The sequence below is a fragment of the Corvus moneduloides genome, chromosome 3 (genome assembly GCF_009650955.1).
Source record: "Corvus moneduloides isolate bCorMon1 chromosome 3, bCorMon1.pri, whole genome shotgun sequence".
Classification (NCBI taxonomy): Eukaryota; Metazoa; Chordata; class Aves; order Passeriformes; family Corvidae; genus Corvus; species Corvus moneduloides.
In genome coordinates this window covers 84,556,260-84,575,020 of record NC_045478.1, presented here as the reverse complement: position 1 = coordinate 84,575,020, position 18,761 = coordinate 84,556,260, and the positions used below count along the sequence as shown (strand labels likewise).

General features: G+C 41.5%; 1 protein-coding gene across 2 annotated transcripts; it reads right to left on the bottom strand.

Annotated features, from left to right (window-relative positions):
• Window positions 1–434: 434 nt before the first annotated feature.
• FAM98A (family with sequence similarity 98 member A) lies at window positions 435–17,176 on the bottom strand. Of its 2 annotated transcripts, none has more exons than XM_032102515.1 (9): window positions 17,153–17,176; window positions 16,614–16,692; window positions 13,573–13,721; window positions 11,864–11,998; window positions 8,883–9,067; window positions 7,805–7,885; window positions 6,397–6,513; window positions 3,841–4,008; window positions 435–2,319 (listed from the first exon to the last, which is right to left on the bottom strand). In XM_032102515.1, the coding sequence occupies exons 2-9, from the start codon at window positions 16,664–16,666 to the stop codon at window positions 1,561–1,563; spliced, it is 1,647 nt and encodes a 548-aa protein (XP_031958406.1). In that variant the 5' UTR covers window positions 16,667–16,692; window positions 17,153–17,176; the 3' UTR covers window positions 435–1,560. The 2 variants fall into 2 exon arrangements, with proteins under 2 accessions (XP_031958406.1, XP_031958405.1); XM_032102514.1 differs by lacking the exon at window positions 17,153–17,176 and adding an exon at window positions 16,896–17,005.
• Between the last annotated feature and the right edge of the window lie 1,585 nt (window positions 17,177–18,761).

The window sequence follows — 18,761 nt, the reverse complement described above, 5'->3', positions numbered from 1 at the left end:
TAGACTGCCATCAGCACAGCCTCCTACAGTGATCTGAGCACAGTAGCAGGAACCTACATTTCCACAAGGCTGGAGAGCATCAGGAAAGTACCCAGAAGCAGCATACCTAGTTCACATGGCATGCAGGAGCATAACCTGGGAGACAGGTGCTCACACAGCCTAAGAATCACTTTACACAGGAAGAGAGTACTACGAGCTGCTGCATCAGGTCAGAGAGAGGAACAGAACAAAACTCAGAGCAACTGAAGGTCAGTTCTTCCCACCTCCTCCTGTTCTGACAGCTCCTCAAAGAGCAGAATGCATGGTACACCTGGGGCAATTACAAAACATAAAATAGATTAAAATACTAAAAAGATGAAGCAGACAGAAATCCCCATGGATTCCCAGCTACTTTAGCAACTGCTTTTTACTGTCAAGAAAAAGACACAAAAGCGAACAGAACATACAGATACTTTTATTGCTCACCTTTTATACAACAGCACACCTTCAGCCATTTTCTTTCACAGCTTTTTGACAATGTTTATGTACACAAAAAACCCAGCAAGAAGCATTATGCGGCTTTCAGTAAAGAAAAAAAACCCAAACATTAGAACACCAAACTCAGCCAGGTTTTGTTTTCTGCAGCAATAATAAAAGGGCTTCCTCCAGGCAGGAACTAATATTCCCAGGCCGTAGTGCATTTCTTTAAAAAGACAACCCCCAAAACAAATTGCCCTAGATTTGCTGAGCCAGTGGTATTAACTTGCAAATAAAATAAACTTCAGTTTGTCATTTTTTCTAGCTGATTTCAAGTAAAAATTAGGTTTGGAGGAGGAGCAACTTGTTTTGGATGGATGCAGGTCAGTTTGAATTGCTACACCTAACTACAGGCCTACACACACTATCAGTTCACAATTTAGCTTAGTTTGAAATGATCTTTGCAGATTTTGGCGGCAGTCAGTCTTCAGAGTTGAGCAGGTGGGAAAACGTTGTTTAGCAGGAGATAAGGCTACTGAACATGGCATCCACAGCAGAGCTCAGATAACACAAATCCCATTTGTCAGAGGAGCTCTCTGTGCGCACGCACGTGCTGTAACGTCATGGAGACTGAAACAAGAGGTCAGCAAGCCAAAAAGCAACACTCTGAACTGGTTTAGAACGTGTAACTCAACAATGGTTATGGGGGGGAGGAATGCAGAAGTTCTACTATGTATTATAACAGACAAATTTGACAGGTCTTGGTATTTATCCAAATCAAAACAGAAGGCAAACACAGCAAGCACATTCAAAACAGAAATGTTTTGAGCAGAGGGAACCAGTCCAACATCAAAAAAGCATGACTATTAGTTGATGTTTAGGGTGCAGGGTGTAGTGACAATACCTTTCATTCAGACAGGTTGGAGGTGCATGGGGAGGAGAAGTCTACACAAAGTTGTACTTTGCTCAATGCAAAACATCCCACCCAAAGAGATTCTACCTGCTGTGTACAAACCTGTACTAATTCAAAGCAGCATTTAAGTCAGGCCTCTGAAAACAGGTTTTATTATGTGAGCTCTGCTGAAGTGTAAATTTTTAGCAGCCTCAGCTGGTGAAATGTCTTCCTTGTCCAAAGCCAGACTGATTATACTGATAACCTCCATGCTGGAAGTGCTGCTCAAACTGTCCTCCTTGATTAAAGTTCTGTCCACCTCTGCCCCCCCAGCCACCTCCTTGACCTCCACGGCCACCACGACCACCACGGCCACCCCTCCCTCCTCCACGTCCACCCCCTCGGTCACTGTGGGACCCACCATCTTGGTATCTGTTGTCTTGCTGGTAGCTACCGCCACCACCCCCCTGGTAGCCACTTACAGAGTAAGATGATGACTGGTAGCCACCATAGCCACCTCCCTGGTAGCCACCACCACCACCATGGTAACCACCTGTTTGAAAACCTGCATCTCTGTAGTTGCTCTCCCTGTAGCTGCCATCCTGGTAGCCACCACTTCCGCCGTCTGTCCAGCCTCCTTGAAGCTTGTTTCCTCTTCCTCCTCCTCCTCCTCTGCCGCCATGATCATAACTACCACGTCCTCCTCGTCCCCCTCTATCATGGCTTCCTTGTTCATGACCTCCTCGCCCTCCATATGATGAGTCATAGCCTCCTCTTCCTCCTCGGTCATGACCCCCATGGTCATAACCTCCCCGCCCTCCATAGGAAGAGTCATAGCCACCTCTTCCTCCTCTGCCACCGCCTTGTTGTGAGCCACCCTCCGGTCTTTTCTGCCATGGTGGCATCTCAGGAGGTGGAGGTTCGATTTCATTGGGCCTTCCTCCTCTGTCAGGCACTCTGCCCATTAGCACCTGCAAAGGGAAAGGGAAAACTGCCATAGGAGTTGTGACACCTCACAGAGAAATCACATTTACTGAGACACACCACAGACAGCACCCACTCCAAGGTTTTTTACATCCAGAGGCAAATTTTGTCTGTTTGAATGTGACAGACCTCTGTCTCCAGTTAACAAAAATTAAACAGGGATTATCTAGTACTTGAAGCACTGCTAACAAGATAAGTCAGGAGACCTGTGCTTTTTGTTCAAACAGCAGGCACACCAGCATGGGCAGCACCAACACAGTCTTTCACTTAACTCTTTATCAGTCCAGAGTGCTAAACTCAAATAAGCACAAGTACAGTGCAACACAGTCTCTCTCCTAACTAGTGCTCTGAATTGCTGTAGAAGACATTGACTTGATAAATAAACGGAAAAAAATTCTATTTTTCAGTAAGGATACACAGAAACTTAACAACAGACAGGTGTGAGACAGCACTGATCAGAGTGGAGCAAGACTCTAGAAGTCTTCAGCTGTCTAAGGATGGTGTGATGTTAAAAATTTAGCAAGACAAAATAGGACAGGACATTTGTACTGCTTTAAAACAATATAACAAAGGAACTTCAACGGAAGTAGGCTACTTTGCTATTTCATGCTACTGCCTTGGAAAACATTTAATATTGATAATGGAGATAAGGTAACAGATTATGCATCAGCAGCAGAGCAATACTGCATTCCTACTAAAACATACATACATTCCGATGATATAATCAACCGGTCTTACCACTTAATTTCTTACACTCCAACAACACTAAAAAGGTGCAGAAATTATCTGGGGTGGATGGGCTGTGGTCAAATCAGCACACCACTATTCTCTCCTAAATCAATTAGAGCTTTACCTGAGGTGCAGTTGGCACCCAGAAGGTAGAAAAGCATGCACCTATCCCCACAGTTTTAAAGCACCAAGTATGCTGCTGTACATAGCTACTGAGCTGCAAATTCAGCACGTTTACTTCTGTGAGCCTATTACTCTTGTGAAATCAATTTTGGAAACAAGGCAAATTGTTTAGTGTAAGTCATGTTTCTACTGTGTCGTTATCGGAACCATACACTTGACTATAATCTATTTGTGTACCCAGGGAAATCTCATTTGTGGGATCCTTGCCTTGTGATCTTAGTACATTCTATTTACATAGACCAGAAATACAGTTACTATGTAGGTGTTATTTTAGACATGGTGACAGAATTAGGTAGCAGTAGTGTAATGACTACAGTAATTATGGTAAGACAGAGCAGGCCTACTCCCACTGAAAGTAATCCAAGGTACTTCAGCAATTTTTTACTGCCCCAAAGAAGAGACACTGTGAACCTCAATAGCTGAACTTGCACTATCCATAATGCACTAATGCATTATCTGGAATGTATAAACACCAAGTTTCTTATCCTGTATTTCCAAATTCCACTTAGAATCCTGAAAAAAAGTAGGATTTGTTACTACATTCAAGTTACTTAAATATTCCTAAAAGAACAAAAGCCATTAGTCACCAAAGGTACCTTATTAATGGCACATGCAGTCTTCTCTCGGATGGACCCGCTGCTTGTTCTCATAATCTTTGACAGATCTTGCCGAGCCGCCAAGAGGTTTGCAATTGATATAGTGCACTTAGTAGATAAGAGGGCACGCTTTGGCTGGTAGACTTTAGCCAGTTTTTCTGTTTGACTCTGTTGGAGTAAAGAAAAATAAAACCCAGTCAGTTAAAGCAATGGGACACCTCAACAGAAGAATCAAATCAGCAATGAATAACAAGCCACTACTGCAAATAGAACAAAAAAGTTAATATAAAATCAGTGAGAAGTACTTTATAACTAAGGATTACTTCAACAAAACTAGCATTTGTCACATTCATTTCTTAAGTAAATAGGAAACACAATTCTGACTGAACTGCCAAGACACCAATGAGCTGACAATTTTAACAATGTATATACATGCAGACTGTATTACTTCCAGGCAGTCAAACACGTAATAGAAGTGTGTCATATAGTTATGTGAATTTCTGCTAGTGTCCAGAAGACACTGAAAGCTAAACGCATTTGTGTTTAGGCTTCAGGCCTCCTTCTGTGCTTTCACCCTGACCCGCACCCATTCCAGTTAGGCCAGCATCACCCCATCTCCAACACTTCCCAGCAGAAAAAGGTCCTGTTAACTCTTCACTCTTCATTCCAGTCAGCTTCTTCACAAAGACAAGGCACCAAGAGCAACTGGCAGAACTAGAAATGAGATCCTACACTCAACTTTGCCTTGCATGCAATGTCTCTTCCTCTACTAACCATTCTGGCTTTTTTGAACACCTCCAAAATTTTCCAGCTGAGACACATGAGGAATCTGTGCTACCAGACACGAGTTACCACACAACTTACGTCTCCCTTCAGTTATCAACAGAGTATAGTGTGTGATGCAGTTGGGATAAACCAGATTGCTATCTGAATGCAGATGAAGGCAGTGAGGATAGGCAAACCAGGTTCTCCAACATATCTTAACAGCACAAAAACTTAGGAGCACATTTTAAAATCCTAAAATCTTATTTTCCATCTAAAGGCAGAAAACTGGAATATGACACTGGCTAAAGGTAGGAGAAGCAAATGTATTCACCAGAGTACTAGTGTGCTTTTCCCTGGTAAGTCTGACTGAGCTCTGAACACAATGTTTTGGTGCTATGATACTGTTATAGGTGAAACTTGAAATTTTAACTTGAAAAAATCCCTATTAATAGACTGCAAGGGTTTTGTTTCCCCTGGCATTTCCACTACCTGGAGAAATGGCTATTTAGTCATACTACTGTATTCTGATACTTTTCAAATAAAAAATAAAATTACCATCTAGCTAAAAGTTACTGTCAAAACAAACTGGAATACTACAGCAACATTCTCCAATTTTGTACTGTTATGCTTCTAAAAAAAAATTGCATTTTAATAGATATAAATGCATATACACAACTTGTGGGTTTTGTGAAAATATTTTGTGTAGCTAGTCAAGTTCAAAAATATCTGAGAATTCCTAGGAAAAAAACCAAAAACACATGGATAAAGATGGCAAAGCTGTAACACAATTAGAAATCCCTGCTTTTTAAACATAATTCACATTTTTGCTCATTTTTATTTACTATTAAAATACTTAAACAGTCAGCTAGTTCTTCAGTCATCTACTAAAAAGCCTGAAGAATACAAGGTTTAAGAGAGAGTACACCAGTAGAAGTCCTACTCAGATGATGAAACAGAAAATGGGACAGGTCACAGTTTATTATTAAAGTACAGTTGCTTTTTGAAAAAAACATTTATTTAAAAAACCCACTTGATTCTATGTGCCACAGTTTAGCACTAATAACTCAAACACTGTCAGCAGCATTCTTAAACACCATGTTAGCAGATCCAGTTTAGTCCTAGAAACTAAATTACATTTACTTTTTAAATCTTGTCATTTCCTTCTGAGACATAGGAAATAGGGAAACCATGTAATTATTTCTAAAAGCAGATTATGCATCACATACTCAAAGGAGAACAGATCTCATGCCACAGCCACTTGCACGGTTCAAAGACAAAAGAAGCACATAAAGTACTACCCTGTCTATGAGGTAAGAACAAGTAGAGCCTTAGCAGCTTTTCTCATGTGCATCTGGGAAGCTGTGCTTGCAGACACACTTTGAGTTAAGGAAATCTGACTGCTGTGGACAGCACAAAGTAAGACACCGGATGGTCAACAGGAAGATGTTTTTCTACCATCACACGAGACACAGCACCTAATGGTTCACATTATGGTACTCTGAACATGGTTGGATCAGTAATCTCTATTTTTTCTAGTGGCTTTGGTGTGTAGTTACACATGGTCTGTCTTCTCATTTTACAAACTGATTTAAAACCCAACAAATCAGTTTTAAGTAAAATATTTTTAATCCTCTTACACTGTCATAAACTTCTTCAGATACTCAAAACAAAACCAGACAACTCCTGTGATTATTTCTGACTCACGAAGGACAAAACAATGATGCAATTTTGCGGAGATACTTATTATAAAGGGTTACCATTAACCACTACTTCACAGCAAGTTATTTGTACCTTAGCTCTATCTGACCAGCCAAAGGATTGCACAGTAACATCCAAACGTTTGACTAACAGTTTTCTTCGGACTTCGTATTCATTGACTATGGCTTGATTAATTGCTTCAATTTTTTCCTGAAACAAAAATTTGCAAGCATTATTTACAGATCATAAATAGAACATTTCTACTTAATAAACTACGTGGATGACACACAGAGATACTATGCAGAGCTTAAGATTGCAATTATCTACCTTGTCAAATGGACTCACAGCCAAGCTGTGCCTGCAGATGTTATCTTCCTGAAGCTTCCAAGGCTCATGTTCAGCCTTCTACCATTTCTAACAGCACAAAAACTGCACACACTGTTTTCTCAACATCCACCAGGACAGAGAAGCAAAGGTGACAATATACTACAGGCAACAAGCTGAAGCAAGGGCATATGTAAGTCCTAGGAAACAGGACAGGACATCCTTGCCTTCTTAAAAAGTAGTAAGCTTAAGGCCAAAGAGCAAAGATAAAGGACTAAAAGTAAGTAAGTACAGTACTGTAAGAGGATCTTGATTAAAGTACAATCTGCATACAGGAAAAACAACAAAGTGCCCTAAAGGAAAAAGTCACCACGAGAAACACACCTGGTAGCACAAAGTGGTTTAGTTAGAGCAGCAGGAGAGATAATGCACCATTAGGGAAATAATTTATGTATCGACAGAGGCCTGGCTGGAGGGGGGGCAGTGGGGCCCACTTTAGTCTCAACAGTACAAACACTGAAGGAAGCAGACTACTGGGAGAAGATATGCTTCAGCCTTAAGCAAGAGAGACCTGAAGTCTTGCAGCAGCAGCCATAGCTTTGTGCTTGGTGCAGCAGCAGTGATTAACCCAGGCACCATCCTCCTAGAACAGCAGGTGACAAATCCCAGCTGGAGAAGATCCCGGCTCTGCAGCCTGGGTGTACAACATCTCTCCCAGCTCCTACCTGCATACTCACTGCCTCTTGGAGAGGCTGGGAAGGAAGCAGACTACTCCAAATGAGAGAAAGAGGAGGGCATTATGAAAAGACCCATAGTTTAGCTAAAAAAAAAGGCCCAGGAGCAGACATGACACCATCTCAGCTGGGCTAGATCACACAGACAGTGCTGGCAAAGGCCAGGAGAGGAAGGTTTAAGCTACTGCACAAGCATGCTGGTCAGCACCACCACTGTAGATCTTTTATTTTAGAAAAGTTTAACCTGCACCTGGACCCAGAGATTCACGAGTCTAAGATCTTATCAGTTGCTGCACATTTATTGCACCAACATATACATTATACTGCAAGAAATTATCATCTTGTCCTCAGAAAGAAGAATCATTTTGCAACACACAGAATCAAGATCAATACTTTATATACTTGAAAAAGGCAAACGGGCTCTAATACCTGCAACTACTCACCCAGTGAGCTGGTCCCAGTTGCTTCTTCAGTAAAGGTTTTCCAACATGATTAGGTGGAACCTTTGCTAGAGTCTCCTTCAGCTGTTAGGAGACACAAAATTATAAGCTTTGGCTAACAAAATTAGCTTTTCAAGATTCAAGTTAAAGGACAGGACTGTTGGATAGTCAGAGGTATGACAGAGCAACCTCCAATATCACGTTATTTTCTCTGGAACAGAGAACCATGCACACTTCTTTTGGAAGGCAACTGTTTTTAGATTTCTGGTAGTCTCAGCTATAATTACTTAGAAATTAAGAGAAGGAACTACAGACTAGATCAACAGTTAAAACAAAGATACCATGAGGTGCAGCTCCTCTTGAAGCCAGAGGGATTATTCTACACATCCTCTCTTTAATTCAGAAAAAAACCCACATTTGTATCAAAAAGCTTATATTAAGACCATGTGAAATATAACATGACCCAAAGAAGGACCCCTCTTTACAATCAAAAGGAGAAAAATCTTTAATATGAAATTTTAAATCTAACTTGCATTTTAGGAGTTTGGGCACAACTTATTTTAAAAAATCACAACAGCCCAGAGAACACACACATGTAAGGAATACAAATAAATGGAATCTCACAAATTGATGAAGTCTTAGGGAAAAGGTGTTAAGTTTTGCTTTAGTTACACCACCTTTTAATTGAAACATTTTTAAAACACTAAAAAAATAAAAACATCATCCCACACAAATTTGTTTAGGTGTATTTCTTGAAAAACATTTCTCTTTAACATTCTTCCTGAGGCCTAAGCTCAGCATTTTCTATGTCTCCTGCAGCAAGTGATGGCATTAAAACCTAGAGCAGTCACCCTGCAAGGCAATGATAGCAGTAGTCCCTGACCTCATGCCTTGGCATGGAAAAAGCCTTTAAAATCATTTTCAAAATTCTCTTTGCATATGCAGTAAAACACATTAACTCTCCTTCACAATTCAAACACTGGAGTTTCACAAGAGACAAATGTCGCCCAGGTAGCAGAACTATTTTCCATCAAAACAGTAACATCATAAGTATTCCAACTTTTCTTCCTTTGGATCTTACTTTTTTTTCAATTCCACTGAAGAACTGGAACATCGTTATGTTGGCGGGAGGCTTGGACATGCCTAAAGCAATACATATGCCTTTCAGCTCCTGAAAGACTTCACTGCCACCTCCTTCCTGGGCTTTTTTAGGAGGGGCATTCACACACAGCATTCTGGCAGCTTCCAGTTCTGAGATGAGGTATGCTGGGGTAAGAAAAATTAGATTTGACCATCAGATCCAGCAGAGTTAAGTTATTTTAGAGCCAGTGAAAACTCAAGTGCTTACAAACAACAGCTGTGCAAATGGACTGTTTTAGATAGAGTGAGGGATAGAAATTTTGTATCCACAGAACACAACAAACAGAGGACAGGTTTAGTACAACCAATTAAAGCCTGGAAAAAATCCCCATGATTCCAGCAGGTATTAATCCCAGAGTTCAACAGAGCACAGCTCTTTTCCTTCATGCTTCACCCAGCAAAGACAAGAAACTAGGAACATGGAAACAAGCAGGATGAGGGACTGGGATGTGCATTAAGGGTAGTCAAGCAAGCACTTCTTGAGGCTCTAGGAAAAAAGCAAGGAAACGAGTAAAGAGAATTGAAATGTTGGGTGAATCTCCTCTACTTTCCCACGCAAAATGCAGAGTGGAAAAATAATCCCACTTAGAAGTACTATTGAGAATTCATGTTTACAATAACTTCGGAAAGGAAGGCTGTAACTGATGAAATAGAAGCTAGAATGGCTGAAGTTCTCTTCAATATCAGAACTGTAAGAGCCTACCACTACATTGTAAGTCCTTTATCAAACAGAGAAAAATCAAAATCACAATTTTGACACAGTATATGCCCAGAATTTCAGCATCAGGTGTCATTTACAGTGATACAAATTTATAATGATACAAAGAGCCTTTGTTGGCAGGTGTCACAACTTTAAGGTTTGACTTTTAAAAAATGCACAGGTTTAGCAATACTCTTCTCATTAGTCATACTCAGTGACCATAGCAATAACGTACATAAACATTTCTAAAAATAAGAAAAATTGATACTGCAGACACACTTGTGAGCAGAGAAGTAGACCCATGGCTGTACAAAAGAAGCTTATTATTCATAAAATTGGGCAGATAAAAAGATTAATAAAACACAGCATTTTAATGATCTCTAGAATTTCTTCTAGATCTCTAAAATGTCTTCTGCTAAAGATACAGAACACCTTATAAATAAAAAAGTTCTTAGAATATGTAAAGCAGTGAAGCATCCTCTCTCAGGTCTTTCAGCAATACTTTATACAGGGTTTTCTTACACTGAACTTCCAATTATTTACACTCTTTTCAGGCCTACTGGAAAAGAAACTACCAGAATAATTTTGTTTCAAAAACTTAGAGATCTCATTTAAGCTACCTTCAACCTCCTCTGATAATGACAAAAATTTTTAAGTCTGTCACTAAGACAAATGTTCTTCAGATAGTGATTCTTTTTTGCAGACCTCTTCTGAACCAGCCTGAAACTCTTGTACTTTTTGTTTTTGCAGATGCCACTACCTAACATTGTATTCTAGTGATGCTGCACACTCAGGGCAATCAATCCTAACTACTCAGGTTTATTTGGTGCATTCCTCTCTCAGCAATACTGCTACATCTTCCAAGTGACATAAACTGTGCTGCATTTCATTGAAGTGTAAAATACCCTGGCATTTCATTACAGAGGTTTATCCTGTTTCTCCCAAAAAAACCTAGTTTTATGGCTCACAACAGGATACCTAATAAGTTCACTTGATGCAGCTTAAGAAAGCTATGCAACTATCGTGGTGCACAAAAAAGGAGTTTGGCACTATTGCAATTTCACATTTGACAGTAAACACAGTAATCCTGCCAGATAGGATACCAAAGTTCAGCTCCTGAACACGGCCTTATATTACCAAAACGTACATCCCAAAGGACCTCTGGGATAAACTGTGTGTCACAGACAAGCCAAATTTATTGAATGGCTTGGCTGAGAGAAAATAAGCTGAACAGGAGATTGGTTGAGCTACAAATTATTTTAAATGCAACAGCTACCTCACTTCATCCGACATTTTTGAACATACTACAAAAAATATTCAGATTAAGTCTTCTCATCTACTGTTGAAATACAGGAACCTACTCTGTAATTAACTTTTGTATCTCAGATGAAGGCAGAACTAAATTTCTTTTTGAAAAGTTAAAGAATCAGCAGCAACTGAGGAAGCAAATAAAACATTAACTCACATTTAATTTGAGATCAGATTAAAACTAGTACTGCAATTTCTAACTCAGAGACTTGTATTTTTTTATTTTAATGTGAGTCAATATCACACACCTTTTACAAATTCAAGTACTATTTCTTCTCCTCTAACATTTCATAGGCAGAAATAAAACCAATTTAGCTGTAGAGATTTGATGGGCAGAAAAGACATCACCATTGCTAACATTAATTTCCTTTCAGTCAGCAGAAGGCAACAGCTATTTGCTAAGGATGATGATCAAAAGAACTGGAAGTTGGGATAAAACATTCTCTCTTTCATAACAATTCCAACTGTTGTCAGTGTAGGAAAATGCAAGTTTTGTGGCACCTTGCAAGTCATCACACTGGGAGGGGGCTCCAAAACTATGATGCATCTGATGTTAGTGGTCATTTTTACAACCATGCTAAGTGGAGTTCAGTAGCTAAATTCAGGCAGAATTCTTCAAATAATCCCCTTTTTGTTGTGCCTTTTCAGAAGTAATAGGACAGGCTTTTTGCTCGTGAATGCAAAAAAGGTTAATACTCATAATATCTTCCGTCATATACTGGCTACGCATTGACTGGTAAACCCAGAAGTGTCATACTCTGACACTGTAAATTACAGAAAAAATAATGCATATTTTTAGGTAACTACACTGTGGTACATTGTGCTAGACAAACCAGTATCTCATTAAGTGGAAGAAACAATACTATGAATCTTGCAGAAAACCAGATTTGCTTGCAAGCACCCTTTTAACTTACTAAGCAGCAAGAGACAGTTCTTTTGATTATGAAGGCGTTTTGTCACATCTCCTGATGTTAATGACGCATACGGACAGTTCATTTCAGACAGCAACCCACTCATTTCAAGCTGAAATTCTTCTGCTTCATTTGGACCTTAGAAAGAAAAGAATAATCATTCATTCACTGCTAATATATATGGGGCTATGATTAGAATGAATTAGTTATTTAAAAAAATAAATCTTTTGCTTGAGTTGCTATTTAATACTAAGACCTGTTTTTAATGGAGGCCAAGTGCATTTCTTGGGTTCCTCCAAGACACAGCATAACCTATTTGGAACCATGATATGCTTCACTAATGTAAAATTTTGTTTCACTGACAGCTTTTCCAAGCTACAACAGACAGGCACTGGCAACTTCTACAATGAAAGGGGACATTAAAAACATCACAAATTTTACAGGTGTATTTTAAATATCAATTATCTCTTCCCATTACAAATGTCTCAGATAGTTATGACAAAGTCATGAATAATAAACATGGCTTATGAATGCTCTTTTTTTTTCTATTTCTTCTCCCTGTAAGCCCACATTTGTCAACTGATTTTATTTCATATCAATATCCTTTAAAAATAATTAAGTCATGTAAACAAAACCTTTGACTGATATTTCTGTCAAAAATTACTGAAACTAATCAGAATTTTTTAGGTAAAAAGAAACAGTGACGAGAAGTAACTATTTTTTATCTTTTGGAAAGAGACTTCATCCCCAAATGTCTGTTATTCCCAAACTCAAGACATACAAAATGAAGGTAGGACTTGAAGGTACTCCAGCTAACATGTTTCTATCACTGTGTTTAAAGAACTTGAAATTGGTGTTTGAAAACTTCTGGATTGTATTTTTACACAAAGCATAGAATAGGAACCTTATACTACTAGAAGGGGTGAGGTACTGTATTGCTACAGAGAAAGAATGTGAAATACACTCAAAGAAGAAAGAATGAACATGTCAAAAACAGAGAGAAAGGAAGCAACAGATGCTGAGGTAAAAGGCAACAACCTTTGGCCACTGAGTAAATACAAAGCTCAGCTCATAAAGACATTATGAGTTAATATATTAGATATTCAGCAATATGGGTTATTATACCAATTTAACAATTTAATCTGTAGAATGTCACGACTAGCTGACCAAAACCAACTTTTTTTTTGAAAGCTAAGGTTTGCTTCCTCCACCAAAATGAAAAACAAACAATCATTTTCAGGCTCCTTCTCAGAGTGTTTCATGAAGAGGGAAAAATTCATAGAAAGCACAGAGTTAAGGTAACCAACACTAAAAAGAAAATATGGTTACCGTAGTCAGAAGAATGTTACCCTGAATAGTAGTACTACTGACATCAAAATTACAAAAGGAAGCATTTAAATAAAATATTCTCACGATCTAATAAAAATCGCACTAGCATTAATGTTTCCCTAAATCCACCTAAGAACGTTAAAAAACAATATGGCTGAAAAATTGAAAGAAAAAGCTAATTTCAGAAGAAAGACAGTTTGATCGCCACTATTATTTCAACCTACACTGGCTGTTCATTAGGCAAGCTTGAGGTGGAAAATACCCAAAATCTGGCAGTGTGCAGACAACACTCCCTGGTTCAACAGATATCGTCAGCCCTAATCTCTGTGGCATGCAAGAACACCCTTTAAGTGCATGTTTGTGCTGGAGTTATGACTACTTACTGTTGGTTGCCTGCACGTTTTCCTCTAGTTTACAGAAGAGCCGTAACTCAGACACCAACCAAGCACAGAGTTTGGTGAATTCAGGGGAGCTGGCTCCATGAGAGACTGCCTGAGCCAGCGCTCCGTCGTCTAACAACGGGCCTTTGTAACTGCAAAGTAAAACAAAATTAATATTCATATTTGCTGTGTCTAATGTCCTTTGATAGATTTATTTTATCCTCTAAACATATGAGAGCTACAACCACAACACGTCTGCAGTGCTGATCTCCAGGAGCGGTGATTCCTGGACTGAACTGTAGCAAGAAGCACACTGAAAACATCTGAGTAAACTCAGCATTTCTGTGCACATTAATTTACCATCCAAGAGACTGTGTCACAAAATATCACCATCAAAGGTTTCCTCCTCCAGAATCTTACCATGTACAATGGCAACTTCTCTGCCTCCATCTCTTGAAGATGTTACTGACAACAGATCTATCCAGGGCAACTGCAGTCTCAGAGAATCCTTCCTGAGCTCTACATACTGCTTTACAGTTGAATAATTACTGCTGAACAAGTGCATCTTTTCTGTCATTTCCTATCACATATAAAAGGGTTGCCATACAAAACAAAGCCTTTGATAGAAATATTACAAAAGGGATCTGCATGACAATATCCTCTCCTGAAAACCCAACCTCCCTAAATAAGCACAAGAAAAATCAATGGAATTAGTTCTTTGCATAAGCAAAATAAGCCAAATATCAGACCTAGTGTAAGAAAGCATGAGTTTACAATCAGATCTTAGAAAACAGTTTTCAGGACATCTCTCAGGGGGGAGACTGAAGAGTAGGGAGAAGGCTGCCTTATTAACCAGGTACAAACACAAGTTAGAGTTCACCCGAGTATTTTAGAAAAAAATTGTACAATATTTTGGTATACTGTCCCCAAAAGAGAACATCCAAGAGTGCATATAACCAACTGAAATCTCTTGGAAACTTCCAGGTAAAGTCACCTACTACATCACAACAATCCAATGAGTTCAGGCAAACTCTTGGCAAATATCAGGAATAAAAAAAAAAAAAAATCTCAAATTGAAATGGAATTCTCTTCACTCTGCTCCTGTGCTTAGTATCACATACAAAGGATTTGGCCTTTACTGTAGTGGCCTGTTACTTCAGCCAAGTAAAATGAAGAAGCCACACTCAAAAATAACTTTTACCTCACAGAGCAGCTTGATTTGTGACAGAGTTAATCTACTGGCAGCTGGTGGGAAGCTGTAATCTCATGCATTACAACCCTACTCCATGACCACAGTAGGCTGGACACTTCAAGAGGCTAATTAGAGCAAGTTTAATTCCCATCCCACAGACGTTTCAGACATACACATGTTGGTCTGGGGAACATCTGGGACTCAGAATAGAAGCATCCAGTTATAGATTAAAGTAGAAAGGAACCAGTGGCAAGCCTTTTGCTTTGGGAGGATCAAGATTTAAGGCCCTGGTCACATTTTCTAGAGGCACCTTTTCTAGATTTTTTCTTTAACAGAGGTAACATCTTGAATGTGTTATTTCTGATAACTATGACTTCACCTACACATCGATCTGGCCAATAATCCAACTTGCAGATTCCTTGCAAGCAGCTTTTTCCTTCTGTTTCTGCCAATGGCACATGTTCTAGAGCTACACATTCTTTTGGTAACACTGTACTATCCCGTCTGTTTGCTTTCTCAACAGTTCAGCAAACTGATTTACAAGACAAGAGGCCACCATCTGAACACCTTAAGCACAATTACAAAAAGAAACAGCTCTTTAACATGCAATGCTATTAAAAAAAAAACCCAACAAGCAATATATTAGAAATGGCTTCAGTATCTGGTGAGAAAAAGTAAGTTGAACCATGAAGACCGTGAAGCTTTTGCCAAAACCTCAAACACCCCAGTCTTTTCAGACACCAAGAAACAGAAGTCCTTTAGACACATGCAGAAGTTTTCCCAGTTGTTACCAATACTGCTGAGGTCTCATGTCTTTCATCCTCCAAATTTTCTTTTCAACTACTGTTGTCAATTTTGCTTCATGTGACTTATTTGTTCACCTACTTTCACTGTTTGCTTCATTTCTTTATGTCAAAAATCAACAACACTTTCTGTCTCTAATTGCACAAATCAGGAGCACAAATCCACTAGTACCCTTTTAAACATATGACAGAAAAAAGAAGCCAATCACAGTATTTTCATTGTGGCAGAGTGGCCTTTTCACATTTCAGTCGGAGAAATACCTGCCAAAACAGAAGCCTATTTGTCAAGCTTTGCAACTATCATCACTAACTTAGCCTGGAAATATAATCTTTGTTGGAGCATAATGACTCTAGCCATAAAGTGATTTATGGGAATGGGGCCAATGTGAGTAAATACAGCTGTTTGCATAGAACCAGCAGAAATTATAGCTGCCTGTCCTCTGAACTCTCAATAGTTTACAGCTATGGGAGCTTACAGCAGGACGTGTTCTCCATGCTCTCCCTTTCATAATTATGGAACCTTTACCTGTTACTCTGACAAAGTAACAGGTCTAAACAGCGAAAGTTTCCTGTGCTTTTCCTATTACACTTTAAAAAATGTAAAGAGAACAAACACTCACTAATTTGCGATTCTTTTTACTATTTTTTCCCCCCACTAAATATGAAGCCTGAAGGTTTTCTTCTTGTCTGACTTATCTTTAAAGGTCTCTTTATCCCTTCCCACCCTCAGCTAGGACCGCTAGGCAGAACAGAGCAGCAACCGACGAGATGGCACCCAAGAATCAAAGAGATCAGAGAAGTGCAACGCTCGCCAAGGCCGTGCAGCTAAAAACCTGCCCGTCTGGCTTGGGGCATCATCACCAGCCCCGCTCTGGGGGCAGCTCTGACAAAAAGGTACCATTCCAGGCGCTGCCGTGCGCTGTGGCCCTCAGGAGCGACAGCGGCTCCGCCTGTGCGGAGCGGACAGCGGCGCTGTGTCCCCTGCCGGGCCGCCCTCTGCTCCCGGCCCACACCGGGAGCGCCCCGCACCCCCACCCCCGGACACGTACCCCAGGTCCTCCAGCGACTCCAGCACGTCGTTCTCCAGGAGCTCGAACTCCATCCTGCGGCGGGACACGGGGGGCAGACCTGCGCGACAGCGGGACTCAGCGGCACCAGTACTCGAACCCCCACCGCCCGCCATTCCCCCCCTTCTCCAGCCCACCCCGGCTCCGTGGGGAAGGCTCAACTCTCAACCCCCGCCCTGCGGTGAGGGAGAGCCCCCAAGACCGCAGCCCCTCTCCCCGCTCCCCATGCTCGCCCTCTTCCCGAGCCCCCGCGGCCCCACGCACAGCGTTCGCAGCTGCGCCGCCGACTGCCGGGTTGGCATCTCAGGGCGGGGAGCGCGGCTCCGAGGCCCCCGGCCTCACTCTTCACCCGGCTTTTCTAGGGCCGCCCAACCCCATGCCTGACCGGCGCCGCCTCCGTCCGCGGCGGTCTCCGCCTATCCGCCGAGCGGAGCAGCATTGCTAAACAGAGACGCGGGTCCGAGCCCGGAAAACGGGTTGTTTTTGTGGGAGAGAAGCCTGGGACGAGCCAAAGATCTCACTTTTCTGTTCAGGCTCCAGCACGGGCAGACCCGGAAGAAGAACACCCCCCTCCCCGCCGCGGAGCCCGCGCAGGAATGTGCTGCGGCGAGCGGCGTCGAGGCAACGGGCGGGGGAAGGGGGGAGGACGGGGCGCTGGAAGGGTCAAACAACGCCAGGCAGCGAGCGCGCGTCCCCACCCTGAGAAGACCCCGCGGCACGGCCGGGACCACAAATCCCGGCATGCCTTGCGCGCAGCAGGGCCCCTCGCGGGGGGCGCCCGGCAGCGAGTACAATTAATAAAATTAATTAATCGAAATAGTTTTAGTTCAATTACTATATGGAATCCGCGGGTCTCGTTTCTCCTCTGCTCCGTGCCCCGGCGGCGCGGGCTGCAGCGGTGTCACGGTCGGGACGTGGCGTTTGGGGATGCCGAAGGCTGCGCTGAGCGTACCAGAGCCTGCCCGACTGTGCCGTGAAACTCCGCACAGACGCTCTGGCAGCTTTTTTAAAAAATATTTTAAATTCGGGGGGGGGGGCAGGGGAGGGGTGTAGCAGCGTTCATTTTTTCCAGCTGCTCAGTTGCCAGCATCTTAAGAGGGAAAGCCGTGCACGTAGGTACAGATCCACGACCAGGAACACAAAGCCCAGTTACGGGGCTAAAGGGGCTCATTCTGCTTACTCTCTGCAGCTCTGTTAGCCAGCACTGCCCAGCTGCCCGGGACAGCAGTCCCACAGAACGTCAGTACTGGAAAGGAGGCACGGATAAGAGCATATGTTGGGATGGCTACACCATTCTAGGGAAAGCCAAAACCATTTGTGCGAAAAATAATCCCAGTCTGTCACCAGCAGCGAGCTAATGCTGCAGGAGGGGAGTCCCGTACTTCATGAAACTGCCCTTGGCAGGCACAAAGAAGAAAAGCTGCAGTCAAAATATGAAGGATCTTGTATCCTCAAGCTAGGTAGGAGGATAAAGAAACAGTACCTTGAAGGGCTAGAAAAAACAAATACTTCACTAGCAGACAGCTCAGTCACCAGTTCTGCTACTAAAGACGTATCAACTACACATTTAGGGGGAAATTACCTCCTAAGGACTAAAATCTTAATGTCAAAGGAATAATACAGGCATTCTACTTTGTGGATTTACTTCTAGTTGTACAGTGGTTAGTACAGTGTAGCCATAGACCACTTCAATTTTTTAAAAACGAAAGAGATAAAGCTGGCAAGCTGCCTTGTCACTGCTGGGCTGTGAGAATTACCTGATTTTCCTTTAGTCAACCCATTTTTGATTTAAAGCATCTCAGGTGTTCTGCTTGGGAGCCTTGCCTGGGTGGATAGTCTAAACTGGAGATCTGGGGGATTGGGCTTGTAGCGGGTTGGGTTTGTAACCGAGCAGAAACACCAATTTAGAGTAGTGGTTTGGTCCAAAATACTCATTACTGTTTATCTTCTGTGAGATAAGAATTAGGAGAAATGCAAAGCAGGCACCAAACTTGAAAGAATATAAAGAAGTTTATTAACAGACCTAAAAAAAGGGGGAAAAAAATTATACCACCTTCAGAACTCTCCTCCTCCCCCCACCTTCCTCCCTTCTCCCACTGACAATGTGAAAAGACAACCCTTGAGATGTTC